Consider the following 23,857-nt stretch of genomic DNA (forward strand, 5'->3'; position numbering starts at 1 on the left):
AAATCATCTATACATTTACTGGAATGCTGATTGAATGAAGCCAAGTTGTTTGACTTATAACCCTTTGAATACAAATTGATTTTGATAGAACACATATTTCCATAAACTCAAGCCTGAGTTATCTTGGTCTTGTATTCCGTGGGTAAACACTTCAGGGATCTGATCAGAGACTGATATGGAATTTGTTTTTAATTTATAAAAATAATATTGGGTTCTTGTATAGTGCTCATATCTGTCAGACTTGGCGCTTTAGCATAGCTGCCGTTATGGCGCTCTAGGATTTCAAGAAATTAATTCCTGCCAGGTACCCATTTACCTCAACTGGGTTGAGTGTGGCAAATGTAGATCAATGTCTTGCCAACATTAGTGCTGCGGCTTGACTCGAACCGCGGACCCTGTGATCCACAATCCGGTGACGTATCCCCTCGACCATGACATCTGATGTAATGAATTGAATGATTTTCTATTTGAACAATCTCAGCATCATCAATTCTGTTAACATGATGAGACATGAATGGTCAATTTGGCAGTGGATTCATAATTTATCTTGGTGATTTGTATTATTTCTAGATACACCCAGAACACAAGAACCAACATGGGAATCATTGATGTGGGACTGTACTCTGGTTTTGTGCTGGTTTCAGAACGCCTTGAGGATGTAAGTTTAGTAGTTTTCTATTTCAGTGAACTATTTAATATGCTCTTTTATACTCCTTATTTGGTTAGGTGCTTCATTTATCACTAACTCTTTGTAAAAATATATCAGTAAACATCACGACTCCAGCTGAATATATGTATGTGGTAGATGTATCTCTTAGATTGTCTTTGGCACATAAATCTGCAAAACTGGTTGCATCTGGTTGGGATATAGGTGAGGGCAGTCTGCAGACTATAGTTATTTGGTTAACTTTGCTCAAGGCCTGGCAGCACCGCCGGGTGCACCCAGTGCAGGGAAAAAATTAATATTTATTTTTCGGGGGCTACTTTTCAACCTTGCCTGCATGAAAATAACATTCTAAAATTTGTTTTGCATTGAACTCTATGCAAATTTACTGGGGCTCTTTTCTGATTTTCGGGGGCTCTTTTAGGCATTTCGGGGGCTAATTCGCCCCGAGCCCCCGTGTATTTTTTTCACTGACCCAGTGTTCATGTATTTTTGTGTGATTTGCTATTAATTAATTATTTTCATTTCTGTATTTTTATAACATGTGTTTTCTGCCAAATAAAAGAATAAATAAAATGAATGCACATTTTTGTGTGGGTTTTGTTTTCAAGTTATTCTAATGAAAGATTTTGTTTTTAATTGATAGATGGTTCAGACTGATCACCTTCATCTTGTACAGAGGTACGAGGTCTCACAGCGTTCTGTAATCTTCTATCTAGACGAGGTAAGAAACTTATAATGGGGAATGTTAAGAGGGGGAAGGGAGGGGGAGGGGGAGGGGAGGGGGAGGGGAGGGGGAGGGGAGGGGGAGGGAGGGGTGTAGAGGTACGAGGTCTCACAGCGTTCTGTTATCTTCTATCTAGATGAGGTAAGAAACTTATAATGGGGAATGTTAAATGGGGGAAGGGAGGGGGAGGGGAGGGGGAGGGGAGGGGGAGGGGAGGGAGGGGTGTAGAGGTACGAGGTCTCACAGCGTTCTGTTATCTTCTATCTAGATGAGGTAAGAAACTTATAATGGGGAATGTTAAGAGGGGGAGGGGAGGGGGAGGGGAGGGAGGGGGAAGGGAGAGAGAGGGAGTGGAGAGGGGATGAGGGTTGGGGGAAGGGAGGGATGAGGGAAGGGGAAGGTAGAGGGAGGAGATGAGGGAATGGAGAGGGAATGGAGAAAGGGATGAGGGAGGGGAAGGGAGGCGGAAGGGAAAAAGAGGGTGGAGGGAGGGGAGATGGAGGGGAGAGCTCACAGTGATCTGTTTTCTTCTACCTAGACAGGGTAAAAAATGAGAATATTGGGAATCTGGGCATTAGGGGGGGGGGGGGGGGCTGTGAAATTCTCATCATCTGTGACTTAGGGGAAATAAACATGCCTTTATTTGATTTTTAAAAAAATCTGATGTCCCCCTTACCACTTTTAATAACTGTCAAATAGCTTGAAACATAATGAAATGCTACTTTCAACCGTGTTCAGAAACTTAAGAGTATAAGAACTAGCTATTATTATTTATACTCTTAAGTTTCTGAACACGGTTGAAAGTAGCATTTCACTATTTGATTTTTTTTAAAATCTGATGTCCCCCTTACCACTTTTAATAACTGTCAAATAGCTTGAAACATAATGAAATGCTACTTTCAACCGTGTTCAGAAACTTAAGAGTATAAATAATAATAGCTAGTTCTTATATAGCGCTTTTCAGGACCAAAGGTCCTCTAAAAGCACTCTACAGATATATATACCGGTATTATAAATATGCTTAAATAATATTTGTTATTGTTTACTACATGTGTGCAGATTCCAGCTGATCAAGACATCTGTATGGAGTTTAATGCTAGGAGAGAGATACATGTTGGTAACGTCCAACCTGTAGCAATCAGGGTCTACGACTACTACTCACCAGGTCAGTATAAGGTCTAAGGTTACCGTGTATCATGAGAAAGAGAGAGAGAGAGATACATGTTGGTAACGTCCAACCTGTAGCAATCAGGGTCTATTCACCAGGTCAGTACAAGGTCACTGTATATCGTTAGAGAGAGAGAGAGATACATGTTGGTAACGTCCAGCCTATAGCAATCAGGGTCTATGACTACTATTCACCAGGTCAGTACAAGGTCAAAGGTTACTGTGTATCATTAGAGAGAGAGAGAGAGAGAGAAAGAGAAATATATTATTATTATTATTGTCTGTGGCCATGTAGTCTTCCTAAATGTTTTGTACAGAGAAAAAAATACATGTAGACATTAATCAGTTCTCGGCTGGGTTATGATAAATATACCTAACACTGATTCACTATATCAACAAGATTCATAAAGGTTATCTGTCTTTTGCCCAAAAGGTATCATTTATAAAGATTTTCATTTTCCCTCAAAGTTTTAATAACTTAAATCCTATAATATTTTATGTATACTAAACAAATTAAGCAGTCACTAACGGCTCTCCCTTTTTATTGTCTTTCAGATAAATCCTGCACATCATTTTACCACCCTCTTCAGGGGAATACCCAGTTACCTACTCTGTGTAACAGTGCTGATCAGTGCATATGTCCTAGTGGTAAGTCTCCTCTACAATCCTTGCCATTTGTCAATTTCATAGTGAAACATTGTTTAAATAGTTGTAAGGAATCAAAGCTGTTAGAAAGAAAAAAATTCTTCATGTGGTGATAGTAATAATATAAGTAACATTTATAAAGCGCTTCATACTAATGTTTCTAAGCCCGTACTGTTATTATCCTGATGAGGCGCTCTGGCATTCCAGGAGTTTCTTCCTACCGGGTACCCATTTAAATCACTTGGGTGGAGAGTGGCAGATGTAGATTAATATCCTGCCAAAGGACATTAGTGCTGCCGTGGGACTCTAACCACAAACCATGTGATTCATAGGCCATTGACGTATTCAGTAGACCATCTATGTATATGAAGTAGCATTTCAAAAGGGACGTTATTTAAAGCAAAATGTTGGATATCTCTTTAGTCAGTGTCTTCATAAATATGTTGAATATTAGTCTTGAAGATTGTAATGCATTTAATCATAGCTTATGGTATTTACCTTGAATGTTTTGCAACTGTTCACTCTATGAATAATAACTAAATTGAGAAAAACAAATTGCATTTTAGAATGTTAAATATGATTTTATATCTTGCCTTCTTTTCAGAACGTTGTGCGTTGTGTACCAGAGAGCCTGGTAAGAGCTTACTCGACAAGGCTTGTGAATCGAGTGATAACTATGGTAAGTTTTCTCTTGTTCTCTCTGTCTCTTTCAAAATTTCATTTATTTTTCTAGCTTTTTAGTAGTTCATCTTGCAATTTACTCTTATGAGTGTATGAGAGGAAAGCCAATAATATGTCTTTGTTTGAAGCAATGTTTTATTATTCTTTTTTTCTTCAAATTTTCAAAATTTTGTTCAGCTTCTCCGTACTGATAGCTTTATGCAACCTCTTGTTTTGGGGTTTCCAATAACCAGGAAATATATATATTGTGAAAAGGATACCATTAATTAAGAATGAATTGACCCTGTTTTTATTTACCAGCTCTGAGAGTGACCATGATGTCACAAGAGAGAATCAGTGGATACACAGTCTACATTGGCAATGTCACAAGGGTTGTCAGAACAGGTTAGTACAGTCAAACCTGCTCTAGGGACTACCTGTATAGAAAGACCACATCTTTTGTTACCCTTTAAAAAAGTTTCTCATTGAAACATGTACTATAGGCACTTGTACATAAAGACCACTTTTCATGTCTCCCTTGGGTGGTCTTTATGGTCTTTATAGACAGGTTTCACTTTACTATGATATTAATGCTTAATTTGTATAGTTTAAATAATTAAATCAATAGAATATTTGATATAGTGCATTGGCAAGACATTAATCTACATTTGCCACACTTCACCCAGGTGAGGTAAATGGGTACCCGGTAGGAGGAAAGTCATTGAATGCTTGAGCACCTTTTCATGCTAGCTGGGCTAAAGCTGTGGTAATATGATTGCAGGGCCCACAGGGGGAACAGTATGAATACTGATGAGGCCAACCTGGGTAAACAAGACATATTATTATTGTTATTACGGTACTGTTTATAAGATGATGAAGCGGATTCTAATCAAATGATTGGTTGAGAGTGTACATGTGACCAGGCATTTATTTTGCCTAACACGTAATTTTACTAATGAATGGTCATTAGTAAAATTTTATAAAACAAATAAAAACCTCATCTTATAAAACACATCATTTTGTTCAGGCATTAGTAAAATTACCCACACTCGGTAACTTTGAAACAGTCCAGACACCTGAGGCGATACGTTATTCTTCCTAATGCCCTTTGTATAATATAAGAGCACAAAATAACTACGTGATTTTTCATGATTAATGACAAAATACCTGTACACAATAAAGTCCCTTGCACGTGTTCACTAATATCTGTGTGTTATATTAGATAAAGAGTTAATTTTAGAGTAATCATAAACTGGACCATGTTTGATTGTATCTGTTCAGGTCAAGACGATGTGAGTCCTGGAATGCTGAGACATTTCTACATCAAAGAGAGATGTCCTTGTCCTAGGATTAAACTCAATGGTGAACACACTATCATTGGATCAGCAGGTCTTAGTTTCATCTCAGACACAGGAGCAGATGGGTGAGTTCACACGCAAAAATAATAATGATGATAAAAACGGTGCTCATTACGAAAAGCTCTCGTTAAAACTATACCCCACCACTATAGCACAGCAGTCAATGGGAATCTGGTGGGGTTGGACTACCCCAATTTCGTTTCTCTCGTTAAAACTTTGAGAGAGCTACTACTATTTCACAGGCACCAATGGGAATCTGGTGGGGTTGGACTACCCCAATTTTCTCTCGTTAAAAACTTGGACAGAGCCTTGAGGCTCTGCGTGAGAGTTTATGATATTGGATTGCAGCTGGACTCCTCATCATCTTACGTAATACTAGTGTAAACAAACTCTTACTGGGGCTCTGCCTGAAAGGAAATGAGAAGTAGGAAATAAGTATTTTACTTGTTTTAAGATATTTTCACGTCAAAAAATCGCTAATAAGATAGATGAAGACCAAAATGAAAGTTCAAACGAAGCAAAATGACCCATAATTGGCGATATAACAACGATTTTAACTCTGGCAGCGAACCCCTGCATGTGTCTCTTTCTCCCTACTCCCTTCCTTTCCCCATCCATGCTTTCCCCCCTATCATGCTTATCTCTCTCTCTATCACCTCATCAAGGTCTCGGTGGGGGTGGATTACAATGCTAGTGTTTACTTAGGACTTATCACAATCTCTGCTCTAGTACAAGTAGTAGTGGTGAAAGTCAAATGGGGGTTTCAATTTTAAATGACGAGTTTTCGTCATGTTATAAAGCGCTTACCACCGAAGTCTCTAATACAATGATAAACAATTACATATTAAACAAAACATAAAAAGTGCAAATAAACCTACAAATTACAATACATATGAAATATACATCAATGTGAACAGAGTAAGTGAATCATCTAAAGCAATTCTAATCTCCTCATTAGACCAGGGAGGTGTTTCGTAAAGACTAAGATCAACTTCAAGTTGGACTTACATGTAACTATGGCAGGTCGTTATTGCCACTGTTTGCACTCACCATTTACCGGCATTTGTCTCTCAAGGGACGTACAAATCATGGTCACAAATCTACAGGATTAACATTTTTTGATAATTCATTAATGAAGGAAAAAATTTAAAGATCATAATGGTTAGAGAAAACAGTGGCATGACAGCCTGCCACAGTTAAGTCCAACTTAAAGTCGATCTTTCTTTATGAAACACTTCCCAGTGCATCGTTTCATGAAACAGTGACAAGTACGCCGATATCCGAGTCCCACTACAAAGTGGGTCAATTCTTGTACACACGTTTCAACAGAATGTGTGCAAACTGGTTAATGATCGATTCATGAAACGCTGACTAGACCTTTTATGTGCTCTGATAATAGGGCTGTCACAATATAGTAAGACCTTAAACATGCTAACCCAAACAAATCTGGATGGTTTTCAGTTAACTTTCATACAATAATAGTCACAAAAGAATGTAATTTGTTCTAAAATATTAGCACCAATATGCTTGTGTACTCTTGTGAAACACTCCCCACGCTGTCAGTAGTATTGTTAATAGCCATATCACAACTACTTTATAACATTGATTTCTCATCAAATAATCTTCTTGCATATATTCTTTCTTTCTCCAGCTACAAGTATCTGTTGGACGACAGGAGTATCGTGGAATGGTGGCCAACAAAACTGAACAAGAAAAAGAACCTCGACATTCAGACAAAACTTCTCAACTTTGAGCAAGATGCCCAGCTGTGTACATGAGTCCATCTTCATTGATTTTTTTAAACATATCAAGGACTGTGGACGGTGCATTCATTTTCAACCGTGTCTGCTGAACTTGATCGAAGTCTTCCAAGTTTATTGCATTATTTGAAAACTTATTTGGAAATATGTGATCTTGCGATTATTCAAATACTTTGCGGCTCATACAGTATGTATATGCATCCCAATGAAAGAAGTTTCAGATTAAACTATTTTTAATTGAAACAAGAGTTTGTTTGACGTATAGTAGCTCCAAGAATTGAATTTCAAGTTTTTTTCTGTTACACCGTGTATGGTATCATCCAAAAAGTCTTTTTGGCCTGTACCCAAGAAAATAATGAAACACATTGCATTATTCTAATACTTCTTATCTGAAAATAGTTAATAAAACATTTATCATCAACACTATATTCTACGAATGTACATTCATATTTTATCATGCTCAAATTCGATTCTAATTAAATGTACATGTACATTACATAGGCTTCCACATAATTATGTAAAAATGAATTATTTATAAATCAGTGGCCTTATTTTTTTAATGGTAGAAAAATTGAACATTGTCTCAAAGATTTTTCATAGGTTCCTTTGTGGGGAAAACTGTTAAAGGTACTATTCTTCCCTTTCTTATTCTCATTTGTTTTAAAGTAATTTATGCAACTCCCTGTAATCTACATCGCTGTGTGTTTTCATCTTATTTTATGTAAATATTGAATATTGTATTGTTATTTTTTGTACTATTTGTGGCTGAAATGAAATCTCTTAATCACATTTATATCATTCCTATTCAAAGAGATAATATTTTGTTATTTTTATAAAAACAAAATATAAGATTACTCTTCATAACTAGAAGGGTTTTGTTCTTTCCAAAGCTGTTTAAATTGTGTTTTTAATGATATCATAAAACTGAATTTGAAGTATTGATCAAATTGAGCCTTTCTTGACTAAATTAATTACATAATAGAGAATACATTGTAATTCTGTTAATTTCTAAGGCAACCCATGTTTAATAAATAGTGATTTATTTATTATCAATGAATAAGCCTTTTTGAAGAAAAGAAAGTGTAAATGAATGGTTTGACATCAGTATGGGGGCAAGGATGAGTATGAAAAGTATTTCTTGAGATGAAAAAGTGTGGCTTTAGAAGGGCAAGGAAATTCCATGACTATTTGAAGACAATCTACACATGCACATGTACCGTGTGTAAAATCTAGGCAGGGAGATGAGAAATAAAGAACACATTTTTTTGGTGCTAAATTTACAGTAAAACAATTTTAAATAACTCCTTATTAGAAGTGAAATATTCATGTTTTAAAGAAAAGTGTGCCCATTTTATGAAATAATTTTAAACAGTCATCATTACCTTGATAGTCAATTGTATTTGAAATTTACAAATATACTATTTTTAAAAGGGCAATTTATTTGAAGGTTCTTGAAAAATATTTTAAAGAATATGATACACTTGTATGAGTGGACTTTTAATCTCAATTCAATGTAATATTTACATTTCATGTACATGCAAATGTTGGTGTTTGGTATTTATAGGAAACACTGCTTATCTTCATGTTCATACATTTATGAAGTCACAGACGGAGAAGTCTGGTCTCTATTATCAATAATCCTAACACCCCCCCCCTATGGTCTTCTTTGGAGACATTCAAGTAAATATTAATGTCGTATGCATCCAGTAAAGGTCACAAGGTCAATTTTAATAAATGTGATTGAAGATGAAAGCAAAAGTCAAAGAAAACCATTCTAACAGATTTGACAGATTGTTGAACAGATATAACTTAAATGTACCCAATGATTAGGACCAATTTTATAGTTAATCAAAGTCAGGGTTTTTAGTGATGCTTGTATGCAGTGTCACATTATGTAAATATATATTATAATATGCAAAATATTCTGCTTTGTTATACAGAATGCTATATCATGTCATGATTTGTACTTTTTTGCATTTAAAAAGTATTCATAATAAAAGAATTTTAAACTATGCAACTTGAGAAGTTTGATTTTTATGCGTAATCGACCGTAAAGTGTGATTAGTTAACTACCTACCGGTGACAGGTGGCATTTCATAGACTGGTTTACTCACATATTGAATGTTTTAATGCATACAAAGGTTTTCTTGACAACCTGAAAGCTTGCCCAACATAGCAACAAGTAATGTATGCAGACGGGATCCCAAGTATTTTAGTTCCTGAATAACAGATTAAACGAATACCTCGTCAACAGGTCCCCAGGAAAGAAACATCCATAATTTTACTGTGATAGTAAAGCAGTCTATTGACTTTCACAATGACTTACAAATATTCCGCTCATCTTTACAACCATTCTGATTATCTGATTTATTTGGTAGCCTGATATTTAAACAAATTTTGCACATTATCTCTTTTGTACACATTCAATTTCCCTTTTTACCTATGTTTTTCAATTAATGCATGTTCTCTCCCGAACCTTTGGTTTACCTGCTATGCTAAATGGCTTCTGTGTAGATGAAATTCACTTGAATACATTAGTTGTTGCTATGTTGGTCAATCATCTGAAAGCTTGTCAGTCATCAAGAGAAACTTTTATTTTCAAAATAGTATGCATAAAACAAGAAAACGGGTTTATTGTAGATTTGAATACTAGGACACTGCCAACGTTGTGACATCTTCATATTTCCTTCAAAGTTCTACAGAACTTGATGTTGGTTGTAGAAGGGATACATTTAAGTGCCATATAAAAAATTATTTCATTCACCTGGTACAAATAATTGTATTTCAATAGTCGGAATACGAATCGATTAAAATTGATTGTTGCTACATAGAACAAACATGGCTTGTCATACCAAACAATGCCTAATCTATGCAAGTATAAATTTGGTTAAATTGCGGTTTGGGGTTTTGGGTGCAAAATATAAATTCTTACCGGTAGTTGTTTAAATATTGACTTCAGAGGTTTAGATGACAATATTTCAACCTAAATTCACAAAAAAGCAGAAATATATTCTTTCACATGATTGGTAATAAGAGCTTCCATTTCATTTTTTGAGCGGGGGGCATTTCCAAAACTGGGGTATGCCTTTAAGCAACATGCGACTCATATTCCAGTTTGTGTACAGTTAAGAACTAAATTATTCATATTCTTGTAAATTAGATGCCATTTTGGAACAACTTTAGAAAAACCCCACCACTAAAATTGACCAAACGCTCGTAGGGTACCAAATACTTCATCAATGAAGGTAAATATCAAGACTTTTAAGTAACACGTAACCCTGACTCTAACCCTAACTCTAACCCTAAGTTTTCAACGTTTATTTACATTAATCCCATTGGTGGGGTATTCTACATACATTCTATTACATAACTTGGCAAGGGTATAAAATATCTAGTCAAGTTTTGTAGCAGTGGATTCATAGGATCACATCACGCAAGCCATCAAGACATCACACCATGTATGTTATCTCACCTAGCTCACCAGTCGATCAGCGATAATCTTGAGAGGTTCTGATTAAATCTATGGGCCTCGGCACACATAGCAGCATATAGTATACTTTTTGTGTATCATAAAGTATTTAGACGATCTCTATTGATTCTCAACATTTCAAACACCACTGTACAAAACTGAGTTCACTCGAAATCAGTATTTTGGTGACAATCGATGATACCTAAATCACAGTAAAATACAATCTTTTCTACTTACAGACTTTAAAAAAATTCTTTGAAAATTCAGCCAATCAGCCACTTCGATGCCTCTCAGCACGTATACAGCGCTAGAGGTCAATATACGCATTATCATTGACTACTATGCTTTGCTGGAGTGGGGGGCCTCGGTGACTCCAATAGTACTTAAGGGAATTAATCATAAAATAGAAAGTGGTTTCTTTCCTACCTTGTCTCGTAGCAACACCTGTTGAAACCAGAATTAGTGAGCCACTAATTGTTGGGACAAAATATCTCACAAGTTACAGTGAGATAATATATATATTTACAAGATGAATTATAGGTAGCCGTTCAAATATGGCACAATCCCCGTATAAAGAATATGTAGACTTTACACAAAGTAATGTTGCTTCTTTGCGGATGAAGTAAGGGAGACAAAACTCATAATCTCAATGAAGTAACAAGGCCTTAGAACCGAGTAGAGAATCAAGCGAAGAAGTTTGATGAAGCTGAATTAGCCTCGATGTAAACTCTCTCTTAAAGTTGCGTGTTCTATAAGAACAGCTCGGGAGAAGTGATGAAAATAGGTGTGGCAGAAGCAAGTGTAATATGCATGTCATATGCTATAGTACATTGGGTGGTTGCACATCCCAACACATAGGTTGTGGAATGTGCTTGCCAGAATAACTGCATTTCCCAATACTACAAGGTTCGAATGTGCTTGCCAGAGAAAGTATGTGTGGCACTCTAATGGGCCATTTTCGTAATGTAACCAAATTTAATGCATAAGTCTTTGTGAAGGTCCTCAATACAAATTATTTCATTCACCTGGTAAGAATAATAGTATTTCAACAGACATAATCCAAACTGCATACATTAGTTTTTGCCAGGTTGGACAAACATGATGGCTTGACCTACCTAGCAACACTTGATATATGCAGTTTGCATTCTGACTATTGAATTACTATTATTCTTATCAGGTGAATGAAATAATTTGTATTGAGGCACTACACAAAGACTTGTGCATTAAATTTGGTTACATTACGAAAATGGTCTATACTGTTACAGGTGTCACTATAGAAATGGGTGACAATTGAATAAAAGGCCAGACTTCAAGACACACAATCAAGACAATAAAATTTACAAATGTAAAGTTCTTCTAAGGTCAAGTCACTACAGTACTATTGGAGTCACCTCTTGTCCATAGTTTTAACCAGGGTATATTTGTTTTATATCCTGCCTTAAAAAGTTTTCATTACATTTTTTAAAAACAATTTTTTTTTTAAATCAAATTTTAAACCATTCAACATTTGAATAAACTTAACAAACAAACAAAAATATTATTGAATTTCTTTTTCAACTCCCCAATAGTACTCCCAAATAGTTCTTTTTTCAGAGCAACATGACCAGGGGGGTGTTTCACAAAGACTAAGATCGACTTTAAGTTGGACTTAACTATTGCAGGCTGTTCATGCCACTAGTTGCTCTCACCATTGGTCTCTCAATTATGATCTTTAGATGATATTTTTCATTCAATAATGAACGATCAAAAGATGTAAATTCTGTAGATTTGTGACTATGATTCGTAGGACCTTTGAGAGACCAATGCCAGTTAATGGTGAGAGCAAACAGTGGCATGAACGGCCTGCCATAGTTAAGTCCAACTTAAAGTCAATCTTAGTCTTTGTGAAACACTCCCAAGAACTGGTGTCTTATTTTACTTCCATTGACACTACTCCACTCTGCAACAAACTATAAGGTTAATTTCCCTTTTGGTCTAACATATGTAACTACTGTACTCACATAAGTAAAAAAAAAAAAATTGAAACATAATCAGGTTTTAGGATAGTTTATTGACAATAATAGTTTTTATTCTACATTATACATATACATGTATATCTATCCTGGCCAGCAATGTGTATATACAGTTAGTATGATCAAGAAACTTCTTAGATTGAATAAAGCACTCAGTCTCTCACTGCACTGCCAATGAAAGGTGTATGACCATTGATAATATCCAAAGACTATGTCATAGCCAAAACATAAAGATACAACTTCAAATGAATCCAGTACAGAGAGAGAGAAGTGCAAAATTATCAAAATAATAAATCATGAATGTAGATAATTCAGGCACTATTGAACAGGAATAAAGCTTTAAGGTAATGTATTCACACACTGCAATATCTAACAATGGACGGATATAAAGTAGAAGATGTCTGGCAAATGATCAAGAATATGTTTGCAGTGTTGCAATGAACTTGCATCCAACAATAAAATAGACAAAACATTTTTAAATAGAAAGAATTTGCAAGTATATACATATGTACATCTTATATAATTTCATCTATGGACAGCTTATCAAAATACAATATTAGATATACAGTATATACAGAGAGCAAGGTGGTTTCATTGTGACTCGATAGAGATCAAGTTCTTCGGTATAATGCTTCATGTCATCACACAACACATACTCTATACAAAGGAAGTTGATGATGCAATTTATCATCTACAATCATAATTTTATAGTGCGTCACCTATTTTAATATTGTATGTTTGCCCATTCTGATACTTATTGCTGCCGGGCTTACGATCAATTGGGCAAAAGGAATATCCGTTTCGGTTTAATAAAATTTGGAGTGGATTATTAGGCTATTATTATTATTATTATTATTCCTCATTTTCTCAAGCCTTATATTCAACTTGAGAAACGTGAATTGTCATGTATGAAATAAAATATATGAATATTCTGTTCCTGTTGTAACTTTTTTTAAACCCAATACGCTTATGTCTTATAGATATAACATGTACTTTTTGATATATTGCAAGTGGGGTTTCTTGTATAAAAAGGGGTGAATAAACACAACTCCAAAAATCAAAACCAACTAAAACTCCAAATAATCAGAGCTAAGCTTGAATGTCAGATTAGAGGTGTTGTATTGCGAAGCGTCCCCGACACGATCACATTGTTTGTGAGTCCTGTGGTGTAATGACAATAAGAAAGGTAGGAATTTGCCGACATCATCAACACAGTTTACATAATTATAGACTGGAAGAGTGCAGATGAAAGTCTTTCATTGACTCAATAAATGGATGAAGCTGGAAAGTGATCACGGAAACACTTTCTTAAAGCTCCACTACACTACTTATACTCTCTGTATAGCAAACAATGCCTAATCGGTGACCAATGGTCCGCTTTTTTTTAAATTGAGAGCTGATTTGATGAGATAACCACCTGCCAGTGACCATGCAGTGAGGTCTAATCCCTCCTGGCCAACTAGTGCAGATAGGCTTTAAACACAATTGCAAGAATATAATATATTCTGTAGGGATATGTTTGTTTAATATGTCACTGGGCTGCTCCATACAATGTTCCATAGTTCTCCCAGTGATTCTCTGTTCATGCTCAAGGTGAAGTCATTGAATTGTTTCAGTAGAGATCTTTGACTTTCTGGACGGCTGTCTGCCAGCTACCGGTCCACCTGTTTTCCGCCGTGGTCTGCTCTTCCTGCTTGGTGGCGATCTCCTTCAAGCGCTGCTCATAGTCCGTTGTGCTTTGCTGGATACACAGATATAAGAAATAGAAAGATGATTGGCATGGGGGCAGGATAGATGGAGGCAAGATATTGAACAGAGGGCAACGTGTTCTGGGAGTGTTTCACAAAGCCTAAGATCGACTTTAAGTTGGACTTAACTATGGCAGGCTGTTCATGCCACTGGTTGCTCTCACCATTGGTCTCTCAATTAGGATCTTTAGATAATATTTTTTCCTTCAATAATGAACTATCAAAAAATGTAAATTATGTAGATTTGTGGCCATAATTTGTATATCCCTTGAGAGACCAATGCCAGTAAATGGTGAGAGCAAACAATGGCATGAACAGCCTGCCATAGTATATTTGTAAAGCGCTTAGAGACATTTGTATTAAGCGCTATATAAAAATTAAATATTATTATAATTAAATAGTTAAAGTTGATCTTAGTCTTTGTGAAACACTTCCCTGGTCTATTGGGTATGTTCAACATGAAGTGCCAATGTACTATGGAAAGACAAGAATTCACATTGGCCATTTGGCATGAAACAGAAGAATGTGAACCTTAGGATACATGTAGAAGAATCATGGTGACTGAATGCTGTCCACATGTTGGGGCACTCATTATGAATGTTCATGATCTACAGATTAGGTTTATATCAACATTAGTAAAAGGCAAACATATTATTGTAGGCTAGTGATGTTATATCCTTAGTATCACTAGTATCATTAATGCACAAAGATATCTTTGAACCCTAATACTTGTTTGAGGATTGCCTGAAAATAATAACATTGACTTTTTGTAACAACACAGGATTGAAATGCAGTGACAGATTTTCGTGATGGGGTTTGTTATTGATAGGCCTGTGGCCTTTACAAATCTCACTATATTGAATTTATTTGTGTTTAATACTTGTTATTTTTTTTTTAATGTTATTGTCATCGTGATTGTTATTTTTAAACAAATGTGAAAATAAAATGAATTAAATCATCCTAAGATAAACGATGAGTGACAAGTATTGATGTCTGTGTGTTTTCTGTTACCTGGAATGCATGATTCCTTGCATCATAGGTTGCCTGGTGTGCTAATGCAGTCTTCTGAGTCGTCACAGCTGCTGTTGTAGTCGGAGTAGGAGCTACTTCACTCTCAACCTTCTTACCCTTCGCCAGTCTGCTACGGCTACGTGCCTGAGTTGGAGTCTGCGATGTTTCTATCTTAGGAGGGGGCGTCGGCTCTGGTTGAATGCTAAGGGGAAGCCCCTCCCATTGACGACTACCTCGCTTGATGAGTGGTACATATTCATTGTCCTCTAGTGGGAGCCCTGCTTGTTTGCGTCGCATCAGGGCGCTGGTCTTCATACGCTTTGCATCAACCCCTGTACATATGGAAGATCATGTCGGTTAGATCATTTAAAATACATTACAGTTTACGAGAATATGACTTCCATTCAGTTTTATGTACAAAAATAATTTTTATTTCAACAAGGAAATAAGACATTGACCAGCCGTATTCTAAAAATTATAATATATTTCATATATTTTATATTCATGATAATGAAAATAATTTACATTATCATTACAAATATAAATTCATGTGAGCTGTCAGGTAATAACTGCACACAAGTGGCTGTACACGCAAATATTTTCTAAGTCATCCAGTTTCATTTACTCAAGAACTTCAGAAATTCTAAGGGAAAAATTATGAACAACCAAAAAATGCAATGTTTTAGTAGCTTGACCAAAAATATTGTAGATGTTAACTAATAACAAGTTAAATGATACAGGGACCTGCATGGCCGTATATCAGATTTCTTATTGCATTGATCGAGAAGACTTACTGCCGGTGATGACATCATCAACTGTTAGCTCTGAATCTAGTAGGAGTAGAAGCTGTTCAGTGGTAGTAGCAAGCTGTTTCACAAAGTCATCTCCACAGCTCTTCATTGCATCCTGTATGAATACGGATAAAAAGGCTAGTTATGGGGTGTCTTTGACTCAACATGACCCTCCACATTATCAAAATGAGAAAATCATATAGATTTAATGAAAATGACAAGTACATCATTGGGAAGAGATGTCCAACGTAAGCTCTTCTTGTCACTCTTGTTGTGCTCTACAACTTATTTCCAGAGAAAAAGTTGGAAAAAGACATCTCTCCGCTTTTATAATGTCATTCTATCATCATCATCAATAACTTGGAAAGCATGTTAACTACTTTCAAGATCAAGAAGTTTATCCAAATTTAGATTATTCAAAGACAATCCAGGAAAATCAATGTTAGAGCCGCAAAGTAGTAGAAAAAAGTTGCTTTTTCTTCTCTCTTAATTCTTCAATCTATAAACTCTGCAATATCTAACAATGATCATTCTGACAACATTGTAGGTTACATACAGGGATAAACAAATTTCATCCTGTAAACCATATTTCTATAAAAGAAGACAGCGTGGCAATAAATAGACCTGTAACTGTAAGCAAATTAAGTATATAGTAAAATCTAAATACACCCATTCAATTTATGCATGTTTCTCTCCCTTACCCCTGGTTACCAGCCATTTCATTCACCTGCTGTGAATAATGGCATCTTTATGGATGGAATACACTTCGCATACATTATTTGTTGTCATAAGATGGATCCTAATCAAATGATTTGTTGAGAGCGTACATGTGACCAGGCATGACCGGTCATTATCAAATGCTAATGACCGATCATTAGTAAAATCAAGTTATAAAACATTATTTTATAAAAAAATTAAACATAATCTTATAAAACAAATACTGGTAATACACATCATTTTGTTCGGGCATTAGTAAAATTACCCACACTCGGTACCTTCAAAACAATCCAAACAGACTGTTCCAAAGGTACCTTGTGTGGGTAATTCTTACTAATGCCCTCACTGCTGTGTATTATTTGTATACTATGTTGGGGTAAAAACATTGCAAAGCTTTAAAGTTCTCAAGAAAAACTTATGTTAAAAATATGCATACAATTAGTAAACAGGGCTCATATTCATAAAACATTCCTAAGCCCAGTTGTCAGCTAAGTATATACTGTAGCCTATGTAATTAGTTGATAACTATCTTGGTAAGGTTTTAGGGATATGGGCCCAGGTCCATTGGATTAAAGTTCTTACCCTGAGGGCCTTAGCATTGTCCTCTACTCCAGCCATGTATTCCTTCCTTCTCTCCTCCTCCTGATCACACAGTGATACAAGCTCATTGCGATTGTGAGGGTGGCCTAGGGTCGGGCGCAGCAAAAGTTTATGCTGGCTCTGTACATATAACAAATATAATGAAGAAGTTATATGTACCTATATGTATTAAATACATGGGGTACTTTAATGAAGAATTGTGCATATTGATGCACCTATACTGGCCGAAAGCCACAGAAAATTGATTGTATTGAAATACATAAACTTGCAAGGGAAAAACATCACTGTCTATATATGTAGGGCCTAACTAATGCACAAAATTCAACTCAAAACACAACATGACTAATACAAATTAGTTCAAAGCAGTTAACTTCTCTTTGCCTTGATCATATATAACTAGATGGAACTTCGACTACGCGCAGTCGAAAATGATGCCTCCGTCATAGAGCAATTTTACAAACCAAAACAGAAGAAATTTTTCAAATTCAAGTTCAATTGTAATCCATTAAGAGGTTCTCAGAATATCGTGATTACAAGCAATTTCTCATATACATATATGACCCTTTGATCTTTGACCTGATGACCCTAAAATCTACTCAGTTCATTGGCTCTGCAAGATGTCCTGAGTTAAATAGTAATCCATCTGTCAGTTCTAATGAGAATGCGTTCACAAGTTATTTTTGGATACATAATGAGCCCATGACCTTTGACCTCATGACCCATGAATCTACTCAGTTCATTGGCTCTGCAAGATACATACATGATCGAAATTTGGCAGGAATCCATCAATCTGTTCTAATGAGAATGCGATCACAAGCTATTTTTGCATACATAATGAGCCCTGTGACCTTTGACCTCGTGACCCCAAAATCTATTCAGTTCATCGGCTCTGCAAGATACATACATGACCAAAGTTTGGCAGGAATCCATCGATCGGTTCTTGAGATAATGCGATCACGAGCTCTTTTTGCATACCTAATGAGCCCTGTGACCTGTGACCTTTGACCTTGTGACCCCAAAATCTAATCAGTTCATCGGCTCTGCAAGATACATACAAGACCAAAGTTTGGCAGGAATCCATCAATCGGTTCTTCAGATAACGCGATCACAAGCTGTTTTTGCATACATAATGAGCCCTGTGACCTTTGACCTTTGACCTCGTGACCCCAAAATCTAATCAGTTCATCGGCTCTGCAAGTAACATACATGACCAAAGTTTGGCAGGAATCCATCAATCGGTTCTTCAGATAACGCGATCACGAGAACGGGACGTACGGACGGACGGACGTACGGACGTACGGACGTACGGACGTACGGACGGACGGACGGACAACCCGAAAACATAATGCCTCCGGCTACTTCGTAACGGAGGCATAAAAACACTTCAAAATTTCAATCAATACTAGTCTGATATCATATTAGGCAAGAGGATGAGAGAGCACTTTATGTATTAGACACCGAGGAAGGAAACAAATTCATGGAGCCTGAAAAATTGTAACATATTTTTATTATTGCATTTTGTATATCTGTTACCCTGGGACTTACCCTTGCTTTCTCCCACTGTCCTAGTTTCTGTGTGAACTGTCCACCACCTTGCTTCATCAATCCACTAGCTTTCTGAATGTGATGTTTGAGAAGCTGTTTGATAACCAGTGATGGGACCTTGGCTACCTCAATCTCAAGCCTCTCCAGCTGTTCACGGAATTCTGAAGTAATTAAGAGCAAGAAAATTTCCCATTCAGGTATGATAAAATATAAATGTGTACAGTACACTGCACATATCTCGTTCTGTATTGCCACTGCGATTGATTTGAAGCAGATCATTGATTTTTGTGTATAGGATCAGAGCTTTTCTTGTAAATCTGTCATATCAACTGACCCATCAGAACAACTAATGACTAGCAAAAGATTATTATCTAGACTTATTTTGTTAAAACAACTCTGATTAAGAGAAATGAAGAATGAAACATCAAAGTCCATCAAAATCAAATGCCATAATGTATATCTGACTTTTGCAACCCTCCCCCCCCCCCCCTCTCCCCTCACACAACCATTGGAAGTCACAATACAAGCAATGCCCTGATGCACTTTTGGAAACATATATCCTGCCTTTAGATGAACAGCCATCGTAGTCCTAGCATTAAAAAGGGAAAGTCCCACCAATGAGCTACACCTGGGTGGTGAGAGACAATAGTAGATGAAGTGTCTTACCTTGTAAGCATTGGTTATGATAATCATCAGCCTGCTTGTAGTAAGACTGTAGTTTAGTGACAATCACATCGGCGCACTGCTCAAAGATCTCATGGATGGCTTGAGGTCGGGTCACAGCACGACTGCCTTTCTGTCGGTAGTACAGCTGTAATACAACAGGATATCACATAAATTATGCTCTTCATTTAATAGATGAAAGTACATTGTAGTTTCAAAAAGCTTGCTACACTGACGTGCATACTCCATAGATGTTACAATACATAAACAATTGTAAAAATAACAAAAGAGCAGAGGAACAATTTTCAAATGCCTTCATCAGGTTTAAGTTGGTAGGCAGTGGTCTCGTAATCCAGCGACCTGGGTTCAAAATCAAGTTGCCGCGCTAGTGCCCTTTGGTATTATTACCATGTCCCTCAGAGAGGACCTAAAGCTGTCCGTCCTCTTAAACTAATAAGCATTTATGCTTTCTTAGCAGTCAGGTAAAATAACCACCACTAAGGTAGATAGAGAGAAACATAGCAGCAAAACTTAAGTCCCAATGTTATTGGAAAGCACATACCATGCAATGTTGTAATACCCATTGAAAACTACCATTCTGTGGCAGTTGTGGCAGTTGTGGCATTTGGCATTAAGACATACCAAATAGCATATTACCATACCAAAGTAGAGTTAGACTGATCTGACCTTACCCTTATAGGACATTAAGGATACTAAAATTTAATTAAACGATATGCAACATTAGATCTACAAACTTGAATAGGGAAGTGCATATTGAGCCCCATAAAAAACAGAAGATAGCTAAATAAAGACAACTTACATCAGCAGTAGTAAGTAGGCCATCCAGTGCATCTTGTAAAGTCCTCTTCACAACAGCTAACAAGTGACTGCAAACAGAGATGAAGAAAAACAATTATCTCATGGTTTCAAATCGACAAAAGAAAGAAGAAAAAAATAGTGAATGAATGATAGAATGGAACAGACTTTTTTTCAATTTTTAAAGACCGTCAATACTACTGGGCTAGAAGGGATTAGACCACACAGCGAGGTCACTGACAGGTGGCTATCTCATTAACTCAGCTCTCAACTAACATAAGAAAAAGAGGATCATGGGGGACCAACAAGCACTGATTGGGGAAGTTTTCTATATAGAGGGAGCAAGTAGCTACAAGTAGGACAGTGGGGCTTTAAATGCAAAAGATAAACACAAAATCAGAAGATAGTGACAAATTCACAGGCTATTGATTACATTCAAATTCATTTACTGTCTGATAGTGTGGAAAAATCTATTGTAGCAAAGGTGATGAAATAAATGTGTCATATTTCTTTGCATTGATTTTTGTCATCTGTCATCATTATATAGTATCAACACGTACATGTACCTTTCAATAATACTTACGTTTCTTTTTCTGGCTTTTCTCCAAAGATGTAATACTTGGGATCAAACTTGAGACCATTATTCTTGTTCTTTTGAGTTCTGTTTCAGAAAATAGCAATAAATAAAAAGCATAAGACATTTATTTGATATTTCTTATGCCATGTCATTTTCCTCTCGATGGTCTAATGTTTATATAAAATAAAGCTTTCATTTTAAAACATTACACTATACACAAATTGAATGATATAAGATTATTAAAAGTAATGGGTGGTATTCCGGTAGCGCGTACTAAGTTAGCGCGTGCTTAGTTAGTTCACACTTTTATGGAGTGCCTGTTGTGAACTAATTTACCCTGAACAGATTATTTTAATCCTTCAATGAAAAGCGTCCAAAAAATTGATTTTGCAATGAAATGGGAAGAAAAAGATAATATGAGTATGAACTGAATTTCAACAATGTCTTTGGTAGATTATCCTTGTCATGGATATTGAAGGAGGAAGATGAAACCTAGCATTTCATAGAAGTGTGAACTAAAATTCTTGTTTAGTCTGGACTTAGTCCCGGCTTAACTTATGAGAATACCACCCAATAAAACTAAACATGATATCTCATTTGAAATTAATAATATGTTATCAGCCTATCTTATTTCACTACTGTAAAAAATAGATCAACATGAAAGAGATGTAAATCAACTAATAAGCATGTATGATTTCAATCTGCTAAGGAATTGTATAAATTAATTAATTGAATATTGCTTGAACTAGTACCCATTACAAAGGGAGCTGGGGGTGTTTCACAAAGACTAAGATCGACTTTAAGTTGGACTTTACTATGGCAGGACATTCATGCCACTGTTTGCTCTCACCGTTTACTGGCATTGGTCTCTCAAGGGACGTACAAATCATGGTCACAAAATTGATATTTTTTGATAATACATTATTGAAGGAAAAAATATATTATCTAAAGATCATAATAGTGAGAGAAAACAGTGGCATGAATGGACTGCCATAGTTAAGTTCAAATTAAAGTCAATCTTAGTCTTTGTGAAACACTCCCCAGGCATAAGATAAATTTTGATACTGAATATAGATAAAGAGCTTGCCATGCTCAGACCATGTCATGAGGCAAGTACTCACCCGGAAGCGCTCCTTCTAGGGTTATGATCTGAGGTCATCGAGGTGGTGCGTTTTGGATTGTTGACCTTTGACCTATCCTTATCCACAGGCTTAGCAGGGGGTCTAGCCACGCCTTTACCATGGGCGTCACCGGCAGTAGAGGTGGGCTGGGATGCTAATGGTCTTGATACAGCTGTAGATTGACACATCAAACTTGTATTCAGACTTGATTTAAATATGGTACTGTTTATTTCATAACCTTGAAAGTGTCTTGAAAAGAGCTTGTACATGCACCAAACCAATTAATACTAATATATATGCACACCAATGAACTATTATATAATGATGAAGTAAATAAGACTGCTGAAGAGAATGTTTTGAACACAAATGTAAACTGGCATCGAGCTTTCCTGCCCTTATGCTTAATTGACTCATGAATAAATTACATTTAACAACTAAATTATTTATACCAGCCCTCACCAAGTTTAGTAATTTTTTAACTTTGTGAAAAATTGGATTTTCCCATTTCTTGTTTTTTGAGAATGTGACATATAACAGATTATATCTAAAAGTATTCAACCAGTCTACCTTTCATTGTTGAGTTATGCAAATACACAAAAAACATCACATGTATGAATAATTCAGTTGTTATCTGTACAACAACACTAAGGATATACTTATCCATCTGTCTCTAGCTGTATGTTACATTTGCAATAACAATTACTCTAAAAGACTGAAATTTCCAATTAAAAATATTTCACATCCATAGGCAAGGTGAAGCAACCCCTGCTTCCATGGTTATCCCATATTTTTTTATGAATATATGTATGTACTTACATGGAGTGGTCAATGGTGTCTCCTCATCCTGGCCTTTCATCTTGTTCTTCTGCGATCTGATGAGACAAACAAAAGTAAAAGCGGTTATAAAAGAAGATTGACCATCGTTTGATACCAATAAACCTTTAAAGAGTGCTGATAATATTCCTAGACTCGGGGCACATTAAAACATTTCAATAAACTCTATCACTCTCAAAGCGCACCTATTGTATATAATTTTGTCTGGAAAGAGTGTATTCTTTACATGGAACAATGGTACTAACTCTCTGATAACTCTTGAAAATCTACTTCTTATGTTGTCTGTGAGAATGTTCTTGAGCAGAAAAAAATACTTTTTATTTTTCATCAAAGACTTTTGGTAAATTCTCTTTATCGCTTTCAAAATTTTTTATAAGTATGCTCTGAATAATTTTTTTTTAAATAACGATTTTCAATCAACTTTGTGATAACTCTCCTAAGTGTACATCTACTACCATCTTACGTCAGGATATTCTTGATGACCAAGACGGCAGCATCTTCCGACTGTAGTTTAGCTGCTTTAAGAGCTGCTGTAGTCGTAGACGTGATAGGAGTCAGGGCTACGGCTGTACCAGATGGATGATGGCTTCCTGGGCCCTGCTGCTGCTCACCACTAAAGCCAACCTACAGATGAGACAGACGGAGAGATGGAGGATGTTGATAATAATATAATAATAATAGTTTTGTCCTTATATAGTGCATTTCGGGAGAGCAGGCTCTCTCAATGCGCTTTACAGATATATATTATTACCCCGGTCATAGGATTCATGCCTACCCGCACACAATGTATGAACATTCTCGACTCCCTTGGGAGTATTCGAGCCAGTCGCCATTTTACAAGCGCCACTTGCTAATCAAACCACATTAACTTTTGCATCCTACCGGGTACCCATGTAACACCTGGGTGGAGAGTGGCAAATGTAGATCAATGTCTTGCCAAAGGACATTAGTGCTGCGGCGGGACTTGATGGG

General features: G+C 36.2%; 2 protein-coding genes across 6 annotated transcripts in view; one reads left to right on the forward strand and one right to left on the reverse strand.

Moving 5' to 3' along the window:
- Positions 1-9,001, forward strand: part of LOC575436 (complement C3) — a 62,167-nt gene extending 53,166 nt beyond the window's left edge. For 2 of the 3 annotated variants that reach the window (XM_775838.5, XM_011663691.2), the window contains exons 34-41: positions 571-658; positions 1,311-1,388; positions 2,451-2,556; positions 3,114-3,206; positions 3,808-3,882; positions 4,185-4,268; positions 5,145-5,286; positions 6,873-9,001. In XM_775838.5, coding sequence (XP_780931.4) covers positions 571-658; positions 1,311-1,388; positions 2,451-2,556; positions 3,114-3,206; positions 3,808-3,882; positions 4,185-4,268; positions 5,145-5,286; positions 6,873-6,999 — 793 coding nt within the window. In that variant the 3' untranslated portion in view covers positions 7,000-9,001. Of the gene's footprint in view, positions 1-570; positions 659-1,310; positions 1,389-1,489; positions 1,556-2,450; positions 2,557-3,113; positions 3,207-3,807; positions 3,883-4,184; positions 4,269-5,144; positions 5,287-6,872 lie in introns of those variants that run through there. The other variant, XM_030997104.1, reaches the window with a different exon arrangement.
- A 3,481-nt stretch (positions 9,002-12,482) lies between these two features.
- The window catches only part of LOC105437276 (coiled-coil domain-containing protein 180-like), a 34,412-nt gene continuing 23,037 nt past the window's right edge, over positions 12,483-23,857 (reverse strand). For all 3 annotated transcript variants that reach the window (XM_030998186.1, XM_030998185.1, XM_030998184.1), the window contains 11 exons: positions 23,349-23,509; positions 22,868-22,923; positions 22,052-22,223; positions 20,937-21,014; positions 20,358-20,424; positions 19,541-19,685; positions 18,875-19,035; positions 17,312-17,449; positions 16,016-16,127; positions 15,222-15,553; positions 12,483-14,203 (listed from right to left, as the gene is read on the reverse strand). In XM_030998186.1, the coding sequence (XP_030854046.1) occupies positions 14,075-14,203; positions 15,222-15,553; positions 16,016-16,127; positions 17,312-17,449; positions 18,875-19,035; positions 19,541-19,685; positions 20,358-20,424; positions 20,937-21,014; positions 22,052-22,223; positions 22,868-22,923; positions 23,349-23,509 (1,551 nt within the window). In that variant the 3' untranslated portion in view covers positions 12,483-14,074. The remainder of the gene's footprint in view (positions 14,204-15,221; positions 15,554-16,015; positions 16,128-17,311; positions 17,450-18,874; positions 19,036-19,540; positions 19,686-20,357; positions 20,425-20,936; positions 21,015-22,051; positions 22,224-22,867; positions 22,924-23,348; positions 23,510-23,857) is intronic.

This window comes from Strongylocentrotus purpuratus, unplaced genomic scaffold (assembly GCF_000002235.5).
Source record: "Strongylocentrotus purpuratus isolate Spur 01 unplaced genomic scaffold, Spur_5.0 spur5_scaffold_4, whole genome shotgun sequence".
Lineage (NCBI taxonomy): Eukaryota > Metazoa > Echinodermata > Echinoidea > Camarodonta > Strongylocentrotidae > Strongylocentrotus > Strongylocentrotus purpuratus.